This window comes from Lissotriton helveticus, chromosome 4_1 (genome assembly GCF_964261635.1).
Source record: "Lissotriton helveticus chromosome 4_1, aLisHel1.1, whole genome shotgun sequence".
Lineage (NCBI taxonomy): Eukaryota > Metazoa > Chordata > Amphibia > Caudata > Salamandridae > Lissotriton > Lissotriton helveticus.
Window position 1 is genome coordinate 419,248,369 of NC_136063.1, and position 21,593 is coordinate 419,269,961.

The window sequence follows — 21,593 nt, forward strand, 5'->3', positions numbered from 1 at the left end:
CCTTTTGCCTTCTGTGTCGTCGTTGGCTTGGCCCAGGAGGTCAGGCGGGTGGTGTGGGTGGTGCTTGCAGGGTGGGTGGAGTCCGGCATAGGTGTGGCGGTCGTGGCGTGGAAGCTGTCGTGGATGTCCGCGATCTTGCGGTGGAGTAAGGTGGCCAGTGAGTCGCACAGTTCTTGTGAGGGTGGGACGTCATTGGTGTTGGCGCTGGGGTTGGAGAGTTCCTTCACGATGCTGAAGAGCTCTTTGCTGTCGTGTGCGTTGTTATCCAGGCGGTCTTTGAAGGAGGATCTCTTGGCTACTCTGATGAGGTGGTGATGTCTGCGGGTGGCGTCCTTGTGGGCAGAGTGGCGGTCCGGTGTGCGTTTGTGGAGCCATTTCCTCTCCAGTTTCCGGCATGCGCGTTTGGAGGTCTGGAGCTCGTCGGTGAACCAGGTGGCTCTCTTGCTGGTGTGGTTGTTGGAGGGTTTCTTGAGCGGTGCGAGGGTGTTGACGCAGTCGTTGATCCACTGTCTGAGGTTGTGTGTGGCGGCGTCTGGGTCAGTGGGGTCGGTGGGTGGGTTCTGGGCAAGGGTGGTGGTCAGCTGATCTTCGGTCACTGTGCTCCAGTAGCGGCGGGGCATCAGTTGGGTGTGGTGGTGCATGGTTGGTTTCTTGAAGGTGAAGTGGATGCAGTGGTGGTCGGTCCAGTGGAGCTTGGTGGTGTGGTGGTAGGTGACGTGGGTGCTAGTGGAGAAGATGGGGTCCAGTGTGTGTCCGGCGGAGTGGGTGGGTGCAGTGACGAGTTCTCTGAGGCCGAGGTTGGCGAGGTTGTCAATCAGGGTGGTGGAGTTGGCGTCGTTGTTGTTCTCGAGGTGGAAGTTCAGATCTCCGAGGAGGATGTAATCCGTGGAGGCCAGTGCTTGGGTGCTGGCGAGGTCGGCGATGGAGTCGCTGAACTGTGCCTGGGGTCCGGGGGAGGTCTGTGGATGAGTGTTGCTCTGAGGGTGGTGTTGGGGTCGGTTTGGATCCGGAAGTGCAGGTGTTCGGTGGTGTTGAGGGTGTCGTCCACGTGGGTGGAGACCTTGAGGGTGGACTTGTGGGCGATGGCTATTCCTCCTCCGATTCCGTTGGCGTGATCCCTGTGGGTGATCTTGTAGCCGTCCGAGATGGCTATGGCGATGTCGGGCACCGAGGAGTCGTTCCACCAGGTCTCGGTCAGGAAGGCTACGTCTGGGGCAGATGTGTCGAGCAGGTCCCAGAGCTCGACGGCGTGTTTGCGTGCGGAGCGGGTGTTGAGGAGTATGCAGCGGAGGTGGTTAGGTCCAGTCCTAGGGGGTTTGGTGGTTCTGTCGCAGGTGAAGCTGCAGGTGTGGCAGGAGAAAGGTCCGTGGGTGTGTTTCGGGGCAGCCTGGAAGCAGCGGTGGTCTCGGCCGGTGTTGATGGCGTGGAGGGTGCTGGCGTCGTAACGGAGTCTGGTGGCGTGGCTGTTGCGGGGTCAAGGGGTTCTGGCGCTGGGCCCGGAGCGGACGGACGCAGACGGCCTTGCCTCTGGTGCGGCGCTGCCGCACAGCCGCCGCCATTTAAGGCCAGGTGGGAGGAAGGAGCAGCTGGGAGGCGGGAGCGGGGCGGCGAGTAACGTGGAAGCGGGACACGATGAGACACGCAAGGTTATGAACTCATCCACTCAGGATCTCTGTCAGACCCGTGCCCACACCACGTTTTCAACAAAGTAAACGCAGCCATCGCTCCCCAACTTCGAAAGGTCATCAACATCTCCTTCGAAACAGCGACATTCCCGGACAGCTGGAAGTACGCCGAAATCAACGCCCTCCTCAAGAAGCCCAAGGCGGACCCCAAGGACCTCAAGAACTTCCGGCCCATCTCCCTGCTCCCGTTCCCGGCAAAGGTCACCGAGAAAATGTTAACGTGCAACTGACCCGCCACCTCAAAGACAACAACATCCTGGACCCGTCCCAGTCCAGATTCAGATGAAACCACAGCACCGAGACAGCCCTCATCGCCGCCACAGACGACATCAGGAGCCAACTAGACAACGGTGAAACATCAGCCCTCATCCTCCTAGACCTGTCAGCCACCTTCAACACGGTCTGTCACCGCACTCTAAATACACGTCTCCAAGAAGCAGGAATCCAAGAGAAGGCCCTCGACTGGACCACGTCCTTCCTCTCGGGCAGAACCCAGAGCGTCCGCCTCCCACCCTTCCGATCCGAAGCCAGCGACATCATCTGCGGCGTCCCCCAGGGATCATCCCTCAGCCCGACGCTGTTCAACGTCTACATGGCCCCCTCGCACAAGTGGCCTGACGGCACGACCTCAACATCATCTCCTACGCTGACGACACCCAGCTTATCCACTCCCTCACCAAGGACCCACAAACCGCCAAAACCAACCTCCAAGAGGGAATGAAGGCCGTCGCCTACTGGATTAGGAGCAGCCGTCTGAAGCTGAACTAGGACAAGACAGAGGTCCTCATCATTGGACCCACCCCCTCTGCCTGGGACGACTCCTGGCGGCCGTCCACACTGGGAACAGCACTAACACCCATCGACCACGCACGCAACTTAGGATTCATCCTCGACTCCTCCCTCTCCATGTCGAAGCAGGTCAGCCCCGTCTCCTCCTCCTGCTACAACACCCTCCGCATGCTCCGCAGGATCTACAAGTGGATCCCGACCGAAACCAGAAGAACAGTGACACAGGCCCTCGTCAGCAGCAGGCTGGACTATGGCAAAGCACTCTACGCAGGCATCCCAGCCAAACACCTGCGTCGACTACAACGCATCCAAAACGCCTCCGCCCGATTGATCCTCAACGTCCCCAGCCGCAGCCACATCACCCCGCACCTGAGAGACCTACACTGGCTTCCCGTCAACAAGAGGATCACTTTCAAGCTCCTCACCCACGCACACAAAGCACTCCACAACACTGGACCGGCCTACCTGAACAGCAGACTAAGCTACAACCCCACCCGCCAGCTCCGCTCCGCCAGCCTCGCCCTCACCACTGTCCCCTGCATCCAACGAAAGACATCCGGCGGCAGATCTTTCTCCTACCTTGCCGCCAAGACCTGGAACGCCCTCCCGACCCACCTACAGCAGACCCAAGACCTACTTTCCTTCAGAAGACGCCTCAAGACCTGGCTCTTCGAGCAGTAGAGAGATGTGAAAATACGCATCCTGCAAGTCCAGGGTTACTGGCCAGTCTCCTTGGTCTAGAGCAGACAAGACTTGAGCCAACATGAGTATCTCAAATCTCTCCTTTTTGAGGAAGAGACTAATGTCTGAAGGTCGACAATAGGACTAAGTCCTTGGTCTTTTTGGATATCAGAAAGTAGCATGAATAGCAACCACCTCCGACTTCTGAAATCAAAACCTATAACCCCCTTTGCCAGGAGGCCTGTAACTTCCTCTCTGAACAAAACGAGATGATCATCCGCCAGCCGTTTTTGAGATGGCAGTAAAGGAGGAGGAAAAGATTGTAACGGGAGCAAGTAACCATCCCGAATGATCTGCAAGACTCATTTGTCCAATGTTATGGACTGCCAGTGGGGGGGATGAAGTTAAATTCTCCCTCCAACTGGACACCCACGGTCTTGCAGAACCAAATTAGGAAGGCTTGGAGCTTACATCTGCTGGCGGGGATGGGTGGCAGACAAGGCCGGACTGGCCAGCCGGGCAAGCGGGCAATTCCCCGGGAGGCTGGATCCCCTGGTGGCCGGTATTGACACTTGGAGGCCGGTTTCAGCCTCTAGGAATGATTGTGCTCATTACCAATCGCGGCCGCAACTTGAAAGAGTTGCTCTTCTTCTAGCGCACATTAGCATGTGGGCTGAAATGTTAATTTTTGCCAGGGCTGTTTTAAGTTTCCAGTCCGGCCTCGGTGGCAGACGACCTTTACCTAGCATTCCCATGATGTCGGAATGCACCGCATCCATGTTTTCTCACAACTTGGGCAGTCTGGCAGGACGGTGACTGGGGCATGGGTGACGCAGTTGAAAACTTCGTCCGTTGCTTCGAAAGAGGTGAAAGGTAGAGTGGGGATGAGGTGTCACTGAGAGGCCAAAGGACTTGGCCTGTGAGTCCTTGAAGCGCCCCAGCACCGAGTCTGCCTTCTCTCCAAAGAGACAATCCCCATCGAAGGGCATGTCTATAAGGTTGGCATAGAAAATCACCCGAGAAACCAGATGTTCTCAGCCAGGTGTGGCACCACAAAGCCACTGTCAACGTAAATGCTCTACCCAGCGAGTCAGCCTTATCCTAACCACACCTAATGAAAAACTTTGCTGCATCTCTCCCATCTTTCACTGCTTGGGAGAGCACAGCCAGGGCCTCCTCAGGGACCTGTGGCGAAATTTGCGAGAAACGGCCCAATAGGCATGCAGTATTCACTGACCGCAATGCCAGAATGGTGGAAGAAAACATCTTCTTCCCAAGTGCGTCCAGTCTCTTGGATTCCCTCCCTGGGGGGCGAAAGGAAATGCACTGTGGGACATCGAGGCTTGGACCACCAAGCTCTCAGGAGTAGGATGTTGACTGAGGAAACTTGGATCACCCGGTGCAGGGTAGTGGGAGTGTGTGCTATAGTCCTGTTCACAAAAGCCCCTGTGCTAGGCTTGGAACATCAACTTAGAAGGACATCTGTTATTTCCTCATTGAAGGGCAAAATGTGTTCAGATGAGGAAGCACCAGGTTGAGGCACTTCAGTCTTGACTTACAATGAGGGCAGCTCCAGGCCAAGGACCTCTGCCCCCCTATTTAACACCACAGCATAAGAAGCCCCCTCCTCCGTAGCCACAGTTGTTGGAGAGCATATCATTATCTGGAGAGGTGTCAAGACCACTAGCCTCAGCAAGCTCCTTATACCAGTCCAAATCCTCACCAGGATTGTCTAACTGTTGTTCTAAAGGGACCAAAAACCCCTGACACTCTTCTTCCATGCCTGCAAACTCTTCAAAATGTACAGGCAACGACAGAGTCTTTGGGCTCTGCCGGCGCCTGAGTCGACGACATCAATCTGACTCCGAGTTGTTGGGAATCCGAATGGGGCTGGTGCAGGAGCATCTACATCGGGGTCGGATTCGGGGAAGGTCGCGTTGGCACAACCAGTGCCGATCCGGATCCATGAGACCCCACAGAGGTCGAGGCCGAAGCCATCGGCACAGAACTTGTTGGAACCTCCCCTGCCCCTGCGGGGCTCGAAGGCACACCAGAGGGGTCATCTCGCTAAAATACTCAGCGCTTGGCCTCTTATTTTTTTTTATTTTGAGCGGGGGCCACACCAGCTCCCGTAAACGAGGGAGGCGCAGAGTCAAACCTGGCGCCGCAGGACCATGCCTGGAAATTCGATGTTCCCCCCTTCTCTCGTCAATCCTCGACAGACGAGGTGATGCCAAATTCCACTTTATATTCTTCTCGTGCCTCTACCCCGAGTGTCCTGAGGACCTCGAGTGTGATGAATAGGACTTGGGGCTCCTGGAACGGTCCCGCGACTTTCTCTTCCTTGATCAGGACCGGGACCTCTGAGGAGTCACGCTCAATGACATCGACTGCCAGGCCGCAGGCAGCTTTAGGAAATGCTCCCTCAAAGCTTTCAGTGCCATGGCCTGGCCGTCTGAGAGCGATATTGAGCCGTGGTCATGCTCAAGACACCATAAGCTAACAAGGTGCTAGTTGGTAACCTTCCTAGATGTCATTCCTCGATACACAAAGAAAAAAATCTTTGACAAAACGTCGAAAAAAATCTGTCAAAAAGAGACCGAGGGGTACCTCTTCTCTGGTTCAGCACTAACTGGCACGCAAAGAAAAGAACTGACGTCCACGCGCCTGGGTGGCACCTCCATAGGTGACCGCGACATCACATTGGACGCCAATGACGCCGACAACGCCATGTGGAGCCAAACTGAACCACCCGATGGCATGCAGGGGTACTGCTCATGCAAACGTTTCCAGATCCATTATGATGCCTGGGAAATTCAAAGGTAAGGAATCTGCAGCTAGGTGTCTCTATCAGATTGAACCTTTTTGCATTCATGTCTCAAGTAGTTGAAAAATGCGCTCATTAGGAGGTCTCTAGAATCTGTTGGAACGTTTTTATCTGGCCCAGCATTCATAGCTTAAGCAGATTAAAATGGCAGATTACAATAGCAGGTCTCTAAAATTAATATAATGACAGCTGACTGAGATTGAAGCAAAAGCCCAATTTCTTAAGCTGCAGACTGAAGGGAGAGGCCACATTCAAATGGGATTTTGCATGGCAGAGGGGAAACATTAGGTGCTGACTAGGGAGACACACATCTATCCCTCACTTGTAACTGAGGGCTCATTTTGTTTTGTTAGAATGTGTTTATTAGATTTTATTCAAATGTAGAGCATGCTGCTACAAACAACACCGCAGGCAGAGATCCGCTGCAACATGTGGCACATGCACAGGATATATATCAAGATTAAGGATCGGCGGTACCTCTATGTCTGCTATCAATGTGTCAATGACAAACACCAGCATTGAAATCAAAACAATATAACAAATATAGGAGAAAGAAACCGTGTGAAAGAAGTAAGAAGTCCTAAAGAAGGAGGGGGTGGGAGTGAATACTAGACAGGTGCCCAATAAGTCGTGAGACACTAGTATTGCATGTGTATAGGTCTTCTAGTGAGTAGGGAGGGGGTAGAGGAGCCCATTTAAAGCTAGTGTGAGGGAAGGGATAGCACAGTGCATATATGAGAGGACAGTCACAAGCGCTGGACAGTTTCATGTAGGGACACAGAGATCACCCCGTTCACTGAATCGATAGGATGTGGGTTCAGAGTGCATGTGTATCGTTCTTGGCTTCCACATTGAGTAGGAAGGGCTCCCAACACTCGCTGCCAGCACAGGGGATCCCCATGCCCTTGGAGTCCTTGAAGGGTGTGAGCTTCCATACGAGTCGATGTCAGGAGGTCACGGATCCATTGTTGATGGTCCGGCGGTGGGGAGGACTTCCAGGCCCTGCTTTGTAACTGAGGGCTTTGAACATAAAATTCATGGTCATTCTTTTCATACATCACACAGATAGCGACATTGGGTGGTATTTGAAGATCACGGGTTTTTCACGGTGATAAAAAAAAAAACATGTCACTAATGCGTTCAATTAAAACAGCGAGAACATCTCTGCCTGTAGGTTAAGTGAGATTTCTACGGACAGGGGTTTTGACTGTAATACAATGTCTTTTGTTGAGAGTCTCTCAGTTTCAATAACAAGATTCTCATCAATGAGGATCTCCTTCTCATTGTAGCGATTCATGAGAATAAGCAAAATAAGCCTCCATAGCGATACAGGAGATTAGACTTCAATGAATCCAATGAAGGCTATTTTCAAATGTTTAGTTCTAAAGTCATGCTTTGAGGGGGAAAGTGCTTGGACTGCAAAGCGTTTAGTTTGTTGTGAAGAAAACTCACCTTCGGTCTCATGAAAAATCTAAGAGTTTGCATACCATGACTTCTTGATGGGAAACTGCAACCTATCCGACAATTGGGAATGTTGAGGTCTGAACACAAGTTATCAAGGATCTGTGCATTCAGGTCCTCTGACACACTATACCGCTGCTTACATTTTCATATGCTCTGAAGTGAAACCTTTTTTCCGTATTTTATTTGGAAAAGGATCCACATTGAGAGGACAAAATGATTTAGCAGGATTACACCAGGACAAAATGATGAAGCAGGATTACACCAGGTCTCAATGCCCTCACAGGCTAAGAAATCTTGACAGAATTAAACAGCCAACTCTAAGAGCTTCCTTCTGTTGAATAAAAACATTTGCTTCCTTTTTTCGACTCTATCATGCCATGAGTCCCAAAAAGGCTGAAATGAGCATTTGAATGTTAAGTGCGTTTGAGGAGGTATGCCTTTCTCTAAGTCAAATAGCTGACAGTAATTAATCTCTTGAACATAACTTTTGCTCCAACCAAGGGGAAGAGACACCAACAATCCCACCACTCTCAGGTTGCAGGGTTAATTCCCGGCAAAGCAGACTTGGCCCCTCAACCACCGAGGACAACAGATTGAATAGCATTATCACAGAACTCTGAAACTTGGATAACTTAGTGCCTTGTTATTATTAATACTATATCCTTCTTTTAATTTTCACTTCATAGATTTTCTGTTAAACCTTGATGAAAGCCAAAAACCTATGTGACTTGCTGGATCCTACATTTCTAACTTTGTATCAAACTGCATGAGCACTTTACAAAACACCAAATGAATGAAATCCTGGCTATTAAATACTGAATAGTTCAGACATGTTTGTTATACCGTATAACGTTGTTTGATGTGATAGTAGCCTCTTGTATTGAAAATCACATTCCATGTTAAATGGATCAACTACCACGAGAAGAAAGGAACTAATCCTCTGCACCCAGCAGTACAGTATATCCCACTACAAAGAGAGAAGCCAGCAGTGGCAAGAAGGTCTTGTAGGTGGAACGTTAAGTTCAGACACTGAGAGAAGTGTGCAAGTATTTTGAAAGAGACAGATACTGCTAGATTCCATGATCTATTATTTGAACAAAAGGCACGCGCTTTACTTCAAATATGTACATGATATGCTTACCTGCTGCCAAGCCTGGACAGCCGTGTTGAGGGAATGAACTGCATGCTGCCCTACATCTACAAAGATTGGCTCCAGCAAGACGGTGCAGTCCAGGAGTTTTTCCAGCACACCACTGGACATGGCCACCTGTCCGTGGATGGCGAAGGGTCTCACCACGCGCTGCCATGTCAGGTTCCGGCACTCTAGGAGCTTGCAGTCGGCAGATGTGGCGCACTGGATCTCACGACAGATGTAGCCATCACTCCACTGGCGAAGATATGAGCAGGGCTCTTTAAATGAAACAATCATGTATTCCAGCTCCGATGGTAATGTTTTGTCTGAAGCAAAAGGTTGAAGACATCGGGGTGGTACTATGAAGAAAAGAAACAAAATGAGTACCTGGACGAGGAATGGAAATGGCACAACTATTTATACAGCACAGCATTTCATCTAAGTCATTTATTGCGATGGCTTTCTAGTCAGACTTTGGTAGGCATAGGCATAATGTTACATTTTCCAAACATTTCAGGAGAGTACTTACTCATTAGCGTTTCACTTTCAGGGTTAAACCACTTTTCAGTTACATGTGACTATGTTAATGCTAAGGAAGATCCTTACGACTTTCTTATTTTCTGCAATGCTTTGACATCTGAGAAGGAATGCCAGTGCTGTTAAACTCCTTGAATGCATTGAACTAATTAGCTGCAAGAAAGTGTAGCATTTTATAGGTACCTTGGTCTATGCTTGTTAGGCGCAGGCTCTAAAGGAGATGCATTATCATTACTGTGATACTTTGCTATCAATTATCTGATTTATTTCCAAGAAGTATACTTTTTTCTTTGAAGACGTCCCTTTCCCTACAGCACTGGCAAACTTAATACGTCTTGTTTTTTGGCTTGCAGACCTATTGGCTTTGCTAATGTTGTTCCTGATGGTGGTTAAAGCGCATACAGCATGACATTGCAAACATTTTTAAGTTCCAAGATGGCAATGCCCACTTTACAGCAGAAATAAAAAAAAGTACAAAATACAAAAAATAAATACATTTGGGAAACGCGCGGCTTGGTAGCAAATTACTGCAGACAGAGCCTTAAAATAAATTTAAAGAAAGGATGCAATGGGGATACATAGAGAAGCAACTGTGGACCTATTAGGAGCGTAAGTATATGCCAGAGCAATTGGAAGACGGGGGTGGGGAGGGAGTGGGGTTAGGAAGGAGGAATGAGGGTTGGGGAGGGGGATAGGGAGATTAACGGAGGACTTGGGTGACGGCGGGTGGTTTAAAAAACAAATAAAAAAGCCGAATTTGACTGGGGGTGGCAATAGGTGAGAGCATGAGGGAAGGATATGTGTGGGAGAAGCAGCACATGGTAGAAAGAGTAAGAAAACACACACTCCCATGGAGTACTAAAAGCGAAAGAAAAAAGTAGTTCCTCAATTTGAGCAGTTGACGGATACAAATCATCCAGTCATAAATGTGGAAAAGATACTATGCTCAAGGCGACGGGCAGACATAAGAGGAGGAAGGTAGCCATTCAAAATGAAGCAAGCAAATGAGATTGACAAGTAAGCCCATGATAAGCAGTGCGATACCAAAAGGGATGATGGACGGAGTGCTTGTGCAAATCTAACACTCACCCCCAGTCAACTGATCTGGGTTTAATCCATCAGCACAAGTTACTACTTGTGTAACGATATATCTATTGGAGACATTAGTTAGTGATAGATTCCTTACCTTAGAATATTCCCCAGGCGTCAGTCTGGATCCGGAAAGTTTTCTGCTTAGCAGTCCCCCTGCCCGCCAGTAGGTGGCGCCGTGCGGCTCCGCGCCCCTCACTTGCGTCGTAAGCGCCGGGATGACGTCACTGAGGCTCCATGCGCGCTGACGTCAGTTCTATACACAACATTCCGCGCCGAAACGCAGAGCCATGCCAGAAACTGACCTTTGCTGCATAAAACTAGGGCCCTAAAAGGGGATGACCGTCACACTAATAATCAGTTCGCAGAACGGGGAGGATGGGTGGGGCGGTAAGGAATCTAACACTAACTAATGTCTCTTACAGATATATTGTTACACAAGTAGTAACTTGTGCATCTGAAAGAGACACGTTAGTGATAGATTCCTTACCTTAGAATAGATACCCCAGCAATACCAACCCCAGTGGTGGGTCTGTGAACAAGATTACACCAAAAAGTCACAGGGCACAGAACGGCCAAAGAAGCCGTCTCTCCGGACCTGACTGTCAAGGCAGTAGTGCTTGGTAAATGTGTGCAGCGAGGCCCGCATAGGTGCCTCACAAATGTCCGGCAAGGGAACGCCACGTCCCAAGGCAGTAGTGGCTGCAGTTGCCCTGGTCGAATGGACACGCAGCCCCACAGGAGGCTCCTTCTTGGCCATCTGATATCCTTTGGGATCTTGTTTGAGCTATATAAAACTTTATAAATAAGGAGTAACATGCTTTGATGCACAGAATGACCCACCGGGAGATGGTCCGTTTGTGCACAGCTCAACCTTGCTTGGCGCCCACGGAGCCGACAAAAAGCTGATCATCCTCCCGGAACTGCTGTGTACGCTGCAGATAGAAAGCGAGCGCACGTTTTTAGTCCAGACGGTGGAGTCTCTCCTCTTCTCTTCTCTTGAAAGATGCGGGGGCAGAAAGAAGGTGGGCAAAGAGATGGTCTGCCCGATGTGGAAGGGCGTGACAACCTTTGGCAGAAAAGAAGGACGGGTCCTTAAAACGACCTTGTCCGGATGAACGGAAAGGAAAGAAGGTTTGGAAGAAAGGGCCTGGAGCTCACTCACTCTTCTGGCAGAGATGATAACAACCAGGAAAGCTTTCTTGAGAGTAAGAAGACGTAAAGGGCAGTTATGAAGAGGCTCAAAGGGAGCGCACATCAGAAAAGTCAAGACAAGATTTAAGTCCCATTGAGCCATTATGAAGGGAACAGGAGGAAACGTGTGTGTAATGCCCTTGAGAAAGCAGTTAACAACGAGGGACTTAAACAGAGAAGGCTGATCAGGGAGCCTCAGGAGGGCGGAAATGGCAGAAAGATAGCCTTTGATAGTGCCCACTCACTGGGGGTGAGTGTTTGATTTGCTCAAACCCTCCGTCCATCATCCCCTTTGGTATCGCTTTGTTCGCCCAAAGTTGGCAGGGTATGCCCAGACGTGGGTCCCTTGCTCACTTTGCACTGGATTCAAGATAGCCTGGCTGATGAGGGTTATGAACCCGAAATGGGTCCCAGGATGCTTGTTTCCGGTCCAGGGAAGACATGGCTTGGCAGTTCGGCGCTGGACTGTTCCCATGAGGCACAGGGTCTGACTGATTTGCATATGGTCATGTCTGAACTGGGGTGGTGGAGTGAGCTAAAGAATGATGATAGATTAAACCCAGATCAGTTGACTGGGGGGTGAGTGTTTGATTTGATCAAACGCTCCGTCCATCATCCCCTTTGGTATCGCATGATAAGCAGTGGGCTGAACTAAAGCCAACTGTAAGTACTGGTTTTGTTCACAATATGTCTTTTGACAACAGACAGCTAAAGTTGTCTGGGGTGAGACCTAAAACAGAGCTTTTAATTCAAGCCCTTATGGGTTTCAGCGGCACTGGGCACCCTAGGTGTACTGCCGGGCTGTGGCAAATGAGACCTGATACGGCTGTCAAGGATTGGGGATCTCTGGGCACAGGAAGCAGTCATTCCCTTTACTGACTTACAGAGAGGCAACAATTTAGCTTCCACTGAGATGTACCGCTACTTGCAAGATAGACATGCTCTCCAAACAATTCAGCCCATAGGTGAAGAACTACCTGAATTCTCCCCTTTAGAAGATCGACTACTCGATGACCACGACAAGCAAAGCGATCTCCCTCACATATCGCAAACTCAACAGTAACACCCCTGACACCCTAATTCATCTGCACGAGAAATGGGCTTTAGATTTGGGTGACATAGAGGATGATGACTGGCCCGAGGCCTTGGCCACTCTAAGGCAAATAGCAATAAAGGCTGGTACAGCTTGAAATATTGCACAGAACCTAATTCCCCAGTGCCACGTTAATGAAAATAGGTAGAGCACCAGATGACTCCTGTTGCAGAAAGTAGACCCAGAAAGGTACCTTTTTCCATAGGATGCTGGCTCTGTATATACTATACCAAAGTGAGGTATAGTGTGCACAGATTCCAGGGAGTCCACAGAGGTATAGCAGAGGCTAAATTAGGTAAGTACTAATAGCTCTCTTTGTTATAGTGTTGGCGAGCAGTTAGGCTTATCCAGAGAGTGTGTTAAGCATGTATTGTATTCATTCAATCAAGACTGATGGCACACACTCAGTGACACAATCCAGACCAATTGGGTAAATATAAAAAGGGTATACTTCTATTTTATTTCTATAACCAAGCAGGACTTGGTACAGGTAGGTAAAATATACTTTCAATTGTAAACATTTACATAGAAATGCAATTGAGGATGAATTTGCAGTTATTACAGGTTGGTATCACTTTAAAATGCAGTTTAAATTATACAGATTTTTTTAAGTTACTTTTGGATTACTTTGAGTACTGGGGATGGTATGCCTAGATACCACACCTAGTGTTCTTACAATACACTGTGAGTAAGACTTTTTATACTATGCAGGCTAGTTCTCTTTTCTCCATACACACATCAGTTCAACACAGAACATTTTAGGCCCAAAATCTCTTTAACATGGGTTCCTATGGGAGAAAAAGTGTTTGCGGTTTCTCAGGTAAGTACAAGACTTACGAGGGAGTTTTGGGGGTTAGGACTAAGGTTCCCCAAGGTCTAGATGGTCACTTGAGCTGCAACACCAGGGACACTGGGGCGGCTAGGTGGAGAGTGCAGGGGCCCAATGTTAGCCTATGGGGCTAAGGTGGCCTTAAGTTAGGGACTACTGAAAAGCAGGTCACTTGGGTGTCGGAGCAAAGCTCCTGTGGTTGAAGTCAGTCCTGCAGGGGTCAATAACCATCACAGGAGCTGCACCACCAGCGGCACAAGGGCAGCTGGGTGCAAAAAGGACATCGGGGACACTGTGCTTTTCAATGTAGTCCTTCAGTTATGTGAAGTTGCTGCAGGCTCGGGCAGGGACACTTCCTGAAGGCGACCACCGGCTGTAGAGGTAAGTTGGGATCTTGGGGATGCCTGAACACCCAAGGCCGTGGGGCGTTGGGTGCAGGGGTGTCTCTGGCTTCGGGTTTTCTTACCAGCTCCGGTTTAGGTTGTGGGGACTCTTCAGGTTGAGGCTGCAGGCGTCGTCTGGAGGCTTGAGGGAGGTTGGGGATCACCAGATGCCAGGTCAGGATCGCTGGGAAAATCTCCTCATGGTGTTGGGCCCCTTGATCTCGGGCCGTCAGGTGCAGAATCGTGGAGTCGCCAGAATCCAGATTGTGGTCTTGGAGTCTTTGTTGAGCAAATCCGGAGCTCACGGGAGACAGAGTCTGTAAGGTGAGTGCAGAGCAGATCCTTCGGGCTCTGGGGGCTGCTGGACTCGCTTGTTTCTTCGCTGTAGGCAGGTCGGAGTTGGGACAAGCGGGTAGGGCTGGGGCCATAGCAGTAGGTGTCCTCTTCTTCCTGGGGCAGCCCGGCTCTTGAGTCCTTCTTCTTTCTTCCTCAAATCTGAGGAGGCAAGGTTCAGGGTTGCCACTAAATACTACCTTTAGGGGTGTAAAGTGGTGTGCAGATCTGGACTAATGGGTTCCTTCCTTGGGGTGGGTACACCCCCTATTATGCCACCCTCCATGAGCTTCTTCCTAATTGGCTTAGTCCCCCCATCTTCAAGATGGAGAGGACTGAGATGTGCGCTTCACCTCGCCCTCCGCCCTCTCCCATGAGGGGTGGGGTTGGCAAAGGTGGGCACACCTCTCGTCCTAGCTTGGTTTTCCTGCCGATTTTCCCATCCTAAGTGGGGGCCAGAACCGGTGGGAACCCATTTGCTGGGGGCAGCAAAAGGCAGGGACAGCCTCCAAAGGCGGCAGGCCTCTGAAGTTTCCCCTTCATGGACCCAGTCCATCCCAGGGGATAAGCCGTGACACCTCTGCCCAGGATTGGCTTTGTTTCTGGACACAGAGAGAAGAGGCTCTCAACACAGTGGTCCAGAAACCTGTTTGGTGGTGGCAAATGGCGGGCAGCCATTAAGGAACCACATCAAGGCTGGACTATTTTAAGGGGGCATCTATAAAACAGTTTACAGTGCAGTTTACATTCAATTCCACACTGGCATCAGTAAAGCCATTATGGAGCTCTGAAGTTCGTATTGACAAACTGCCAAACCATATACTCTTTATGTGTTTACTACACTTACAGTGTCTAAGAATGGACATAGACACTGTAGGGACACAGGGCTCATATCACAGTGCTCTCACCTGAGAACTAGTGCACCCTGCTAGAGGGGTTACTTACCTAGGCATCAGGCAGTGGGTTTGTAGGCATGGCACACAGGGATATGTGCCAGGTCGACTCTTTACTTTTCTCTGCACCAAAACACGCAGCCTGCAGTGGCAGTGTGGTGGCACAATAGGTGCTGCAGCTCTTAGAGGCCTTTTCTGGTCACAGTGCCTTTGGTATCCATGGTACCTTTTACAAGGGGCTTACCTGTGGCCAGGTATGTGCCAATTGTAGGTACAAAGGTACAGTCTTGGGAAAGAACACAGGACCTGGGAACTTGATTGGCAGGGACCCAGGGCACATCAAGTCAGGTTGCATCAGATGTCAAACAAAAAAGTGTGTGTGGGGGGGGGTAAACATGCAAAAATTGGCAGTTTCCTACACATATTATCTATGAATGTCCAATCATACAGTGTTACTGGGAGGCAGTTGTAAATTGTATGAACACTTTGAATAGCACGGCTGTGCCTTTCACTGCTAAATGGCGCTTGCTCAATGTCAGGGTCAGAAGATTCAGATATTAACCAAATGGAACCGACCTGGATGACCCTGGGCCTAGTGATAGCCAAATGCAACATTGCCCGTTGTTGAAATGGCGCCACATCTGAGAGATTGGAAAAATGATATGGACATGAGTATGATAGCTGAAAAGGTAGTTTACAAGAATGGTAGATGCCCAAAAGAATGGGAAAAAATATGGGGCACGTGGAATAAATATCGCAGGGAATTGTGTGCCCTCTTCACTTGAAAATGGATCCCAGCCCCTCTACTGATTCCATTCCCCCCATTTTAACTGTTGTAGGTGGGTGGGCGAAGGGTGGGTATTTACCTGATGTACGAGTCAATTTGAGAAACATTCTGGTATTTAACAATGCCGCTATTGTGATGTTTTTACTTGCTTTGATTCAAATAAATGGATAAATGAAAAAAACAGAGGTTTTACATGAACTGTAGCTATGTTAGGCTTGGATGTAGATGTTGGATTGGAAAGGCAAACAAGTCTGGGAAAGAGATTGTAAATGTTTGTAGATACTCACAAAAGTTAAAGCTTTACAGGGGCACTCACAATTTGCAATTATGGCTGACAGATATCCTCATCTGTAATGATTTGCACTGAGATCAATACGTAGTAAGTGCTTTTATACCAATGAGCTGTTGCTCCTGGGTCCACAGTGAGTTGATAGGATTCTGACTGGAGCTTGAGGTAGTTCTGTCCAGTTATTCTCTGTTAGGTTGGGAGGGAGTCCTGAAGGAATGCAGCAGAAGGCTTCACAGACAGATCGAACTGTTGAGCGTGGACAAGGCACAGCAAAGGGTTTTTAGGTCTCGGACCGTAGGCTGTGTGTGCGCAGTCTCGCTCCGAGATTTTATGTTTTCTAGAGTGGGGCTTGAACCCGCCCCTCTTCTCCATTGGCTGGCTTCCTAAACGGAGACCAGCCATTGGTGGAGAGGGGCGTCACTCCGTTCAAGCCCCGTCTTTTAGGGATTCGGGGGGGGGGGGGGTGTTTTTTACGTTCTTTCTCTTTTCTTTCTCTCCTCTTCCCATTGGCTGGATTTTTACCTTCCAGCCAATGGGAAGAGGAGAGAACGAAAAACACGCCCCCAAATCCCAAAATGACGCAGCGTTTCTCCGAGGCATTCTTGCTTCGCCTCGGAGAAATGTGGTCATGTGGAGCGCTCCTCTCTTAAAGGACAGGGCTTACAGACATGGCATGGCGAGCGCTTGTTTTTTTTGTTGCTTCGGAGAATAGTAGGTTTGTGTACGGGATTTACGATCACGCAGCTTAGTGGGAACACCGCGCCTGTGTTTTATGTTGAGGGTCAGTGAGCTGTGCGGTATTTGATTGTTGCATATTTTTGTCGTAAGGTCTTCATGCCTGATGTTAAAGTGGCGGAGCAAGTAACTGCTTACTAGGTCTGCTTTGTGGGTGTGACAAGTCAGTGCAGGCGCGTTGGGAGTGAGTGCGTGCGCATTGGCACGACGTTCACTTGTGGAATGAAGGAGGCCGATACGTCAAACGGGAACTTTGATTTCTGACGTTCTTTGCCGTTGTCCCAGTGACCCCCTTGCATGCATATCACTGTAAATACATGTAGCTTGGAGTAACCTTGCAAAGTGGGAACGTGTTTACAGTCGCTTTCGCTCATCCGGTCCGGCACGAGATTTGGTGGTTGTTTGCTTCAGAGGTCGTACCCTCTGAGGACCGGCGTGCGCGTGCTGCTCGTGCATCCAGCGAAGCAGGAGGCGCTCGAAGGTCACTGTGGAACGGCGCAAGTTTGAGTTGCTTAGTGAATAGTTTTATAGTGATCGTAGAATCCACATGCATTTGTGTTAAGTTGCTGACTGTCCTGCCAGCACTGAGTTCTATTTTCTCTTGTGATGTCTGCTTTTCGGTACTGTTCTTTTGTGAACATTTTAGGGTAATTTCCTCAGTGTCCATGTGGTTCTTTGGTATTGCTACCTTTGCGTAATGTTACCAATATAGCTCACATTTTAATATAAAGACCATTGAAAACAACACTATGAGAACCCACAAGCACGAGTATGCTTTCAATTTGAAACCAAACACTAAAATAGGAATAACAGGGAAAAGCACTTCAGGATTGTGTGTCCTGCCTGAAGCAACATTCAAGGCAAGGAAGGTGTCTGCATTGGAGATGTCAGACTTCTAACAGGTAGGAGATTGACTCGGGGTTCTTATAACCTGCCTTGCTCTGAAGATTGGAAATCTTTGACCTGACAGAGATGGTCTTGGAGTTCTTGGTAACCTGGGAGTTTTGGATGTCGTGTGTTACTGCAGATGCTTTGGGCTGCCCGAGAAGCTCCACTTGGTTTCCTTTTCGTAGGGTTTCCTTGTTGAAACCAGTGTGGATTAGCAGGGTATGTATCCACCGGCGCCCTCAAAACTATGTCCTCCTTTTACAGCAAAGATCTTAACATGCTGTGTACATCAGCTCACGGAACACTAGTCAGTGGAATGTTGCCAGTGTTTTTATGAGCTAGCTCTGCCTTACTTGAAAATCCATATGTTCTTTGTTTCTTGCTGTTGCTCTCCGAGCCCAGATAGTTCTGTGGGAGTCTTCTCCTTTGCTGATTCGTAATCCATCTCCTGCATAGAATTCTAATGGAAGGCAATCAAGTTGATCTGGCTTTTTTTCCCCCTCACTTCTAGTTTTTGCCCAGCAGAGGTGGGAAGGTGCCCACTTGCTTTCTGTTTAATAGAGTATTGTTGAGGTATTGCTCTTGCATATAAATCGGGATGGATCTGATATTCCTCATCAGCATTTGCTGAAAGGACGTTAGCCTCACCCCACTGGCGGGATAGTGATTCTCTACCCCACATGTATCCCATAAAAGCAATGGATAGAGACCAGCCCCTCACAAAGATTACAGTAGTACTCTCCTGATTCTTGACTCTCTTGAATGAAGCTTCCTGAGCTCTCAGCCCACTGCAGAGACACAACCACCACTCTTGGACCCCAGACAGCTAGAGAACAGTGAATAACAATTAATAAAGGATAAAAAGTGGTGTCTGTGCACACAGTTACCACCACGCTTTGCCGAAAGAAACACTGTGACATAGTTAGAGCTGGGTCTTCAGTTACGGAAATATAATCCAGGCTGTACTCGTTAACATGTTGTAAGCAAACTAAAAGAGCAGAACCTTTCCTGCCTTAATTTGAAAAAGTCTTAATTGCACCCCAAAGGCCAGAATCCCAACGAAAGCCTCGTGACCAGTTGTAGGAACCTAATCAAATAGGATAAGGTACCCTAATCAGAATTGGAATGATTGGCGATATTTGGGTACGTAACACTGCGAGGATAACCCATTTGTATTATAAAGGGACCCGCACTCTCCAGATGCCTTATGACTTGCTTTATGATTGGGTCCCTTACCTAGAATGATGGTACATGTGAGAGGGGTCAGCCTCATTCAGGGAGGTCTTGATATTGTAAGGATCAGGTATATGTTAAAAATTATCTATGACGTAACCCTATGTGTGTGTGTTTGGCTCTGTCTGTCTGTGTGTTTGGCTCTGTCTGTCTGTGTGTTTGGCTCTGTCTGTGTGTTTGGCTCTGTCTGTGTGTGTGTGTGGCTCTGTCTGTCTGTGTGTATGTGTGGCTCTGTCTGTCTGTGTGTGTGTGGCTCTGTCTGTCTGTGTGTGTGGCTGTGTGTGGGTGGGTGTGGCTCTGTGTGTGTGTGGCTCTGTCTGTCTGTGTGTGTGTGGCTCTATGTGTGTGTGGCTCTGTGTGTGTATGGCTCTGTGTGTGTGTTTGTTGGTCTGTGTGTGTGGCTCTGTGTGTGTGTGTGTGGCTCTGTGTGTGTGGCTCTGTGTGTGTGTGGCTCTGTGTGGGTAGCTTTTTTTGTAAGTGGCTCTATGTGTGCGTGGCTCTGTGTGAGGGTGGCTCTGTGTGTGTGGCTCTGTGTGTGTGGGTGGCTCTATGTGAATGACTCTGTGTGGGTGGCTCTGTATGTGTGTGTGGGTGGCTTTGTGTGTGTGACTGTGTGTGGGTGCAAATGAAATAGGACTCGCATTTGCGAGCGATTAAGCTATTGGCATTGTAAATGACAATGCTATTTATTTATATGTTTTAAAAACAAAAACATAAATAACAATAATTTCATGAGCAATGCCAATAGCTCTAACTTTAACAATGCCGAGACCATTGCATTGTAAATGCTTGTTTGCTGAAGTAATCACGGAAAGTGTGCATTTTTATGGCTTTCTGGAAGCAGGCGAGGAAAGGAAGCCTTCTGATATGGAGGAGTCGGCCGTTTAATGAGGGGAGACTGGCTCCTTTTCTTATATACTTGGAGCAATAACCGACAGGAGGAGGTGACTGGTGGACAAGAGTAGCATACATGGTGAAATATTTTTGCCAAAGCTTGGGTAGAAAAGAGCTGGTCAGACAGGTGATTTTTAATCTGAGTTTTCTTGATAGGTGACAGTGTAGTCTTTGCAGAATGGATTAACTGGGATGCTTAATGCCACAGCATTTATGCGAATGCAAGCAACCATGGAGAACTGGGTGATTAATGGTGGACGTGGCAGGTGGAACTCGGAGGCAGAATGGAGTACATGGCAGTGGCTCAGAATGAAGGCCCACGTCTAACCACTAATACATTTCAGCCCACCTAATCATAATCCATGTTTCAGTGATTTCCATGTGTGTTACAGGTTTGGATAGCTGGTCTTGTTGCTACTGATATTTTGTCGACCGTGATAAAGGTGAGAGTGGAACCTTCAAGGCACTGGATGTGATGCTGTGATCACTGGTCTTGGATACTCAAGAATGAGCAGAACAGGTAAAGCACAGGGAAACAGGCCCCTTTGACAGTCCGCAGCCTTTCAACGGAAGTGTGATATGAAATGGTGTTGAAAATTACAGATGTCATTTCACACTACCACAAGGCTTGTTCAGGACATAGTACCTTCTGGGGCTAAAATACATTAAGAAATATATTCTAGCGCTCGGAAAACATTAGCACAAGCACCCACAATTTCTGTTGCATGAAAGGTTATGACCTGTAGGCAGGTCATGAACATCGTCTAAATTCAGTTGCTTCTTCTTGCCATTCTCAAAGTCTGTCAAAACTACTACGCTATCAGTTACACTCCAGTCAATAAGTGTATACAAGTGGTGTAATTTACACTCAAGCTGTACACTGGAGGAGGGGCTGGGAATGATGGTATGTAGGTCATCAAGGCCTGAGCTGACAAAGCCTGCAACAAAACCCAATACCTCATCACCCAAAAGTGAACTGGCAACCCCACCTAGAGAAAGGCATTCGACTGGCTGGCAAAAGGAGACTGGAAAAATCTTTAATCAGTGGAGTGTCAGCTTCCAGTTGTCTGTACTGGTAGATCGGGATTATTAGACACTGTTCAGGAAACAAGGACTTAAAACTGGTCTCACTTTGGTCAGGATGCAAAGGTGAACTGGGTAATGGAATGGGACCCAGTGGTTGGCAGTGGCACCCAGGTGTGTCAACACATTCAGGTGCCTGTATTTAAGTAATTGCTGGTCATTGTCACGATTTTCAAGTGGCGGGGGCACCCACTGAACCGAAGGCAGTCACTGGAAACAAGGGGCAGGCTAGTTTAGGTTTAGGCAGTCACTGAACCTTCAAACGTCCACAAATCACAACCTGTAAATCATACGATGAAGGCTCCAAAGGTCTATAACCATAGGAACAGCTCTGGTCGATAACATCAGAGGTCTAAGATAAAAAGGGGGAACCATAAAGTTCCTCTAGTGGTGAGAAATTGGCACAATGGTCACAGGCGCGTTTTACCACCTGCTTCAAGCCACTGGATCACAAGTCCTGGTCCTTTGTTTGGTAATGCAGGAACAGCAGCAGGAACTGCTTTTCTTTACCTCCAGTATGCCATCAATCATTTGTGATGCTTGTGTTGGTTCTTGCTTCTCAGGTTTGGTCGATACAAGCAGAACTGCAGGTCTTGGTGATTCCTTGGTATGTCCTTTCTTTGAACTATCCCTGTAGTTGTTAGACAGCTGTGCTTGGAAAGTCAGGACAGCTCCCCTCTCTTCCTCGCAGTCTAGCTACCTGTCTGTCCTCAAGGAAGGCACAGCGGGACATTCTCCTTCTCTGGTTTAAGGAT

The 21,593-nt window shown here is 48.7% G+C and overlaps 1 protein-coding gene across 4 annotated transcripts in view; it reads right to left on the reverse strand.

Moving 5' to 3' along the window:
- Positions 1-21,593, reverse strand: part of VPS13B (vacuolar protein sorting 13 homolog B) — a 3,181,000-nt gene that overhangs the window by 359,249 nt on the left and 2,800,158 nt on the right. For all 4 annotated transcript variants that reach the window (XM_078686964.1, XM_078686965.1, XM_078686963.1 and 1 more), the window contains exon 42: positions 8,588-8,937. In XM_078686964.1, the coding sequence (XP_078543090.1) occupies positions 8,588-8,937 (350 nt within the window). The remainder of the gene's footprint in view (positions 1-8,587; positions 8,938-21,593) is intronic.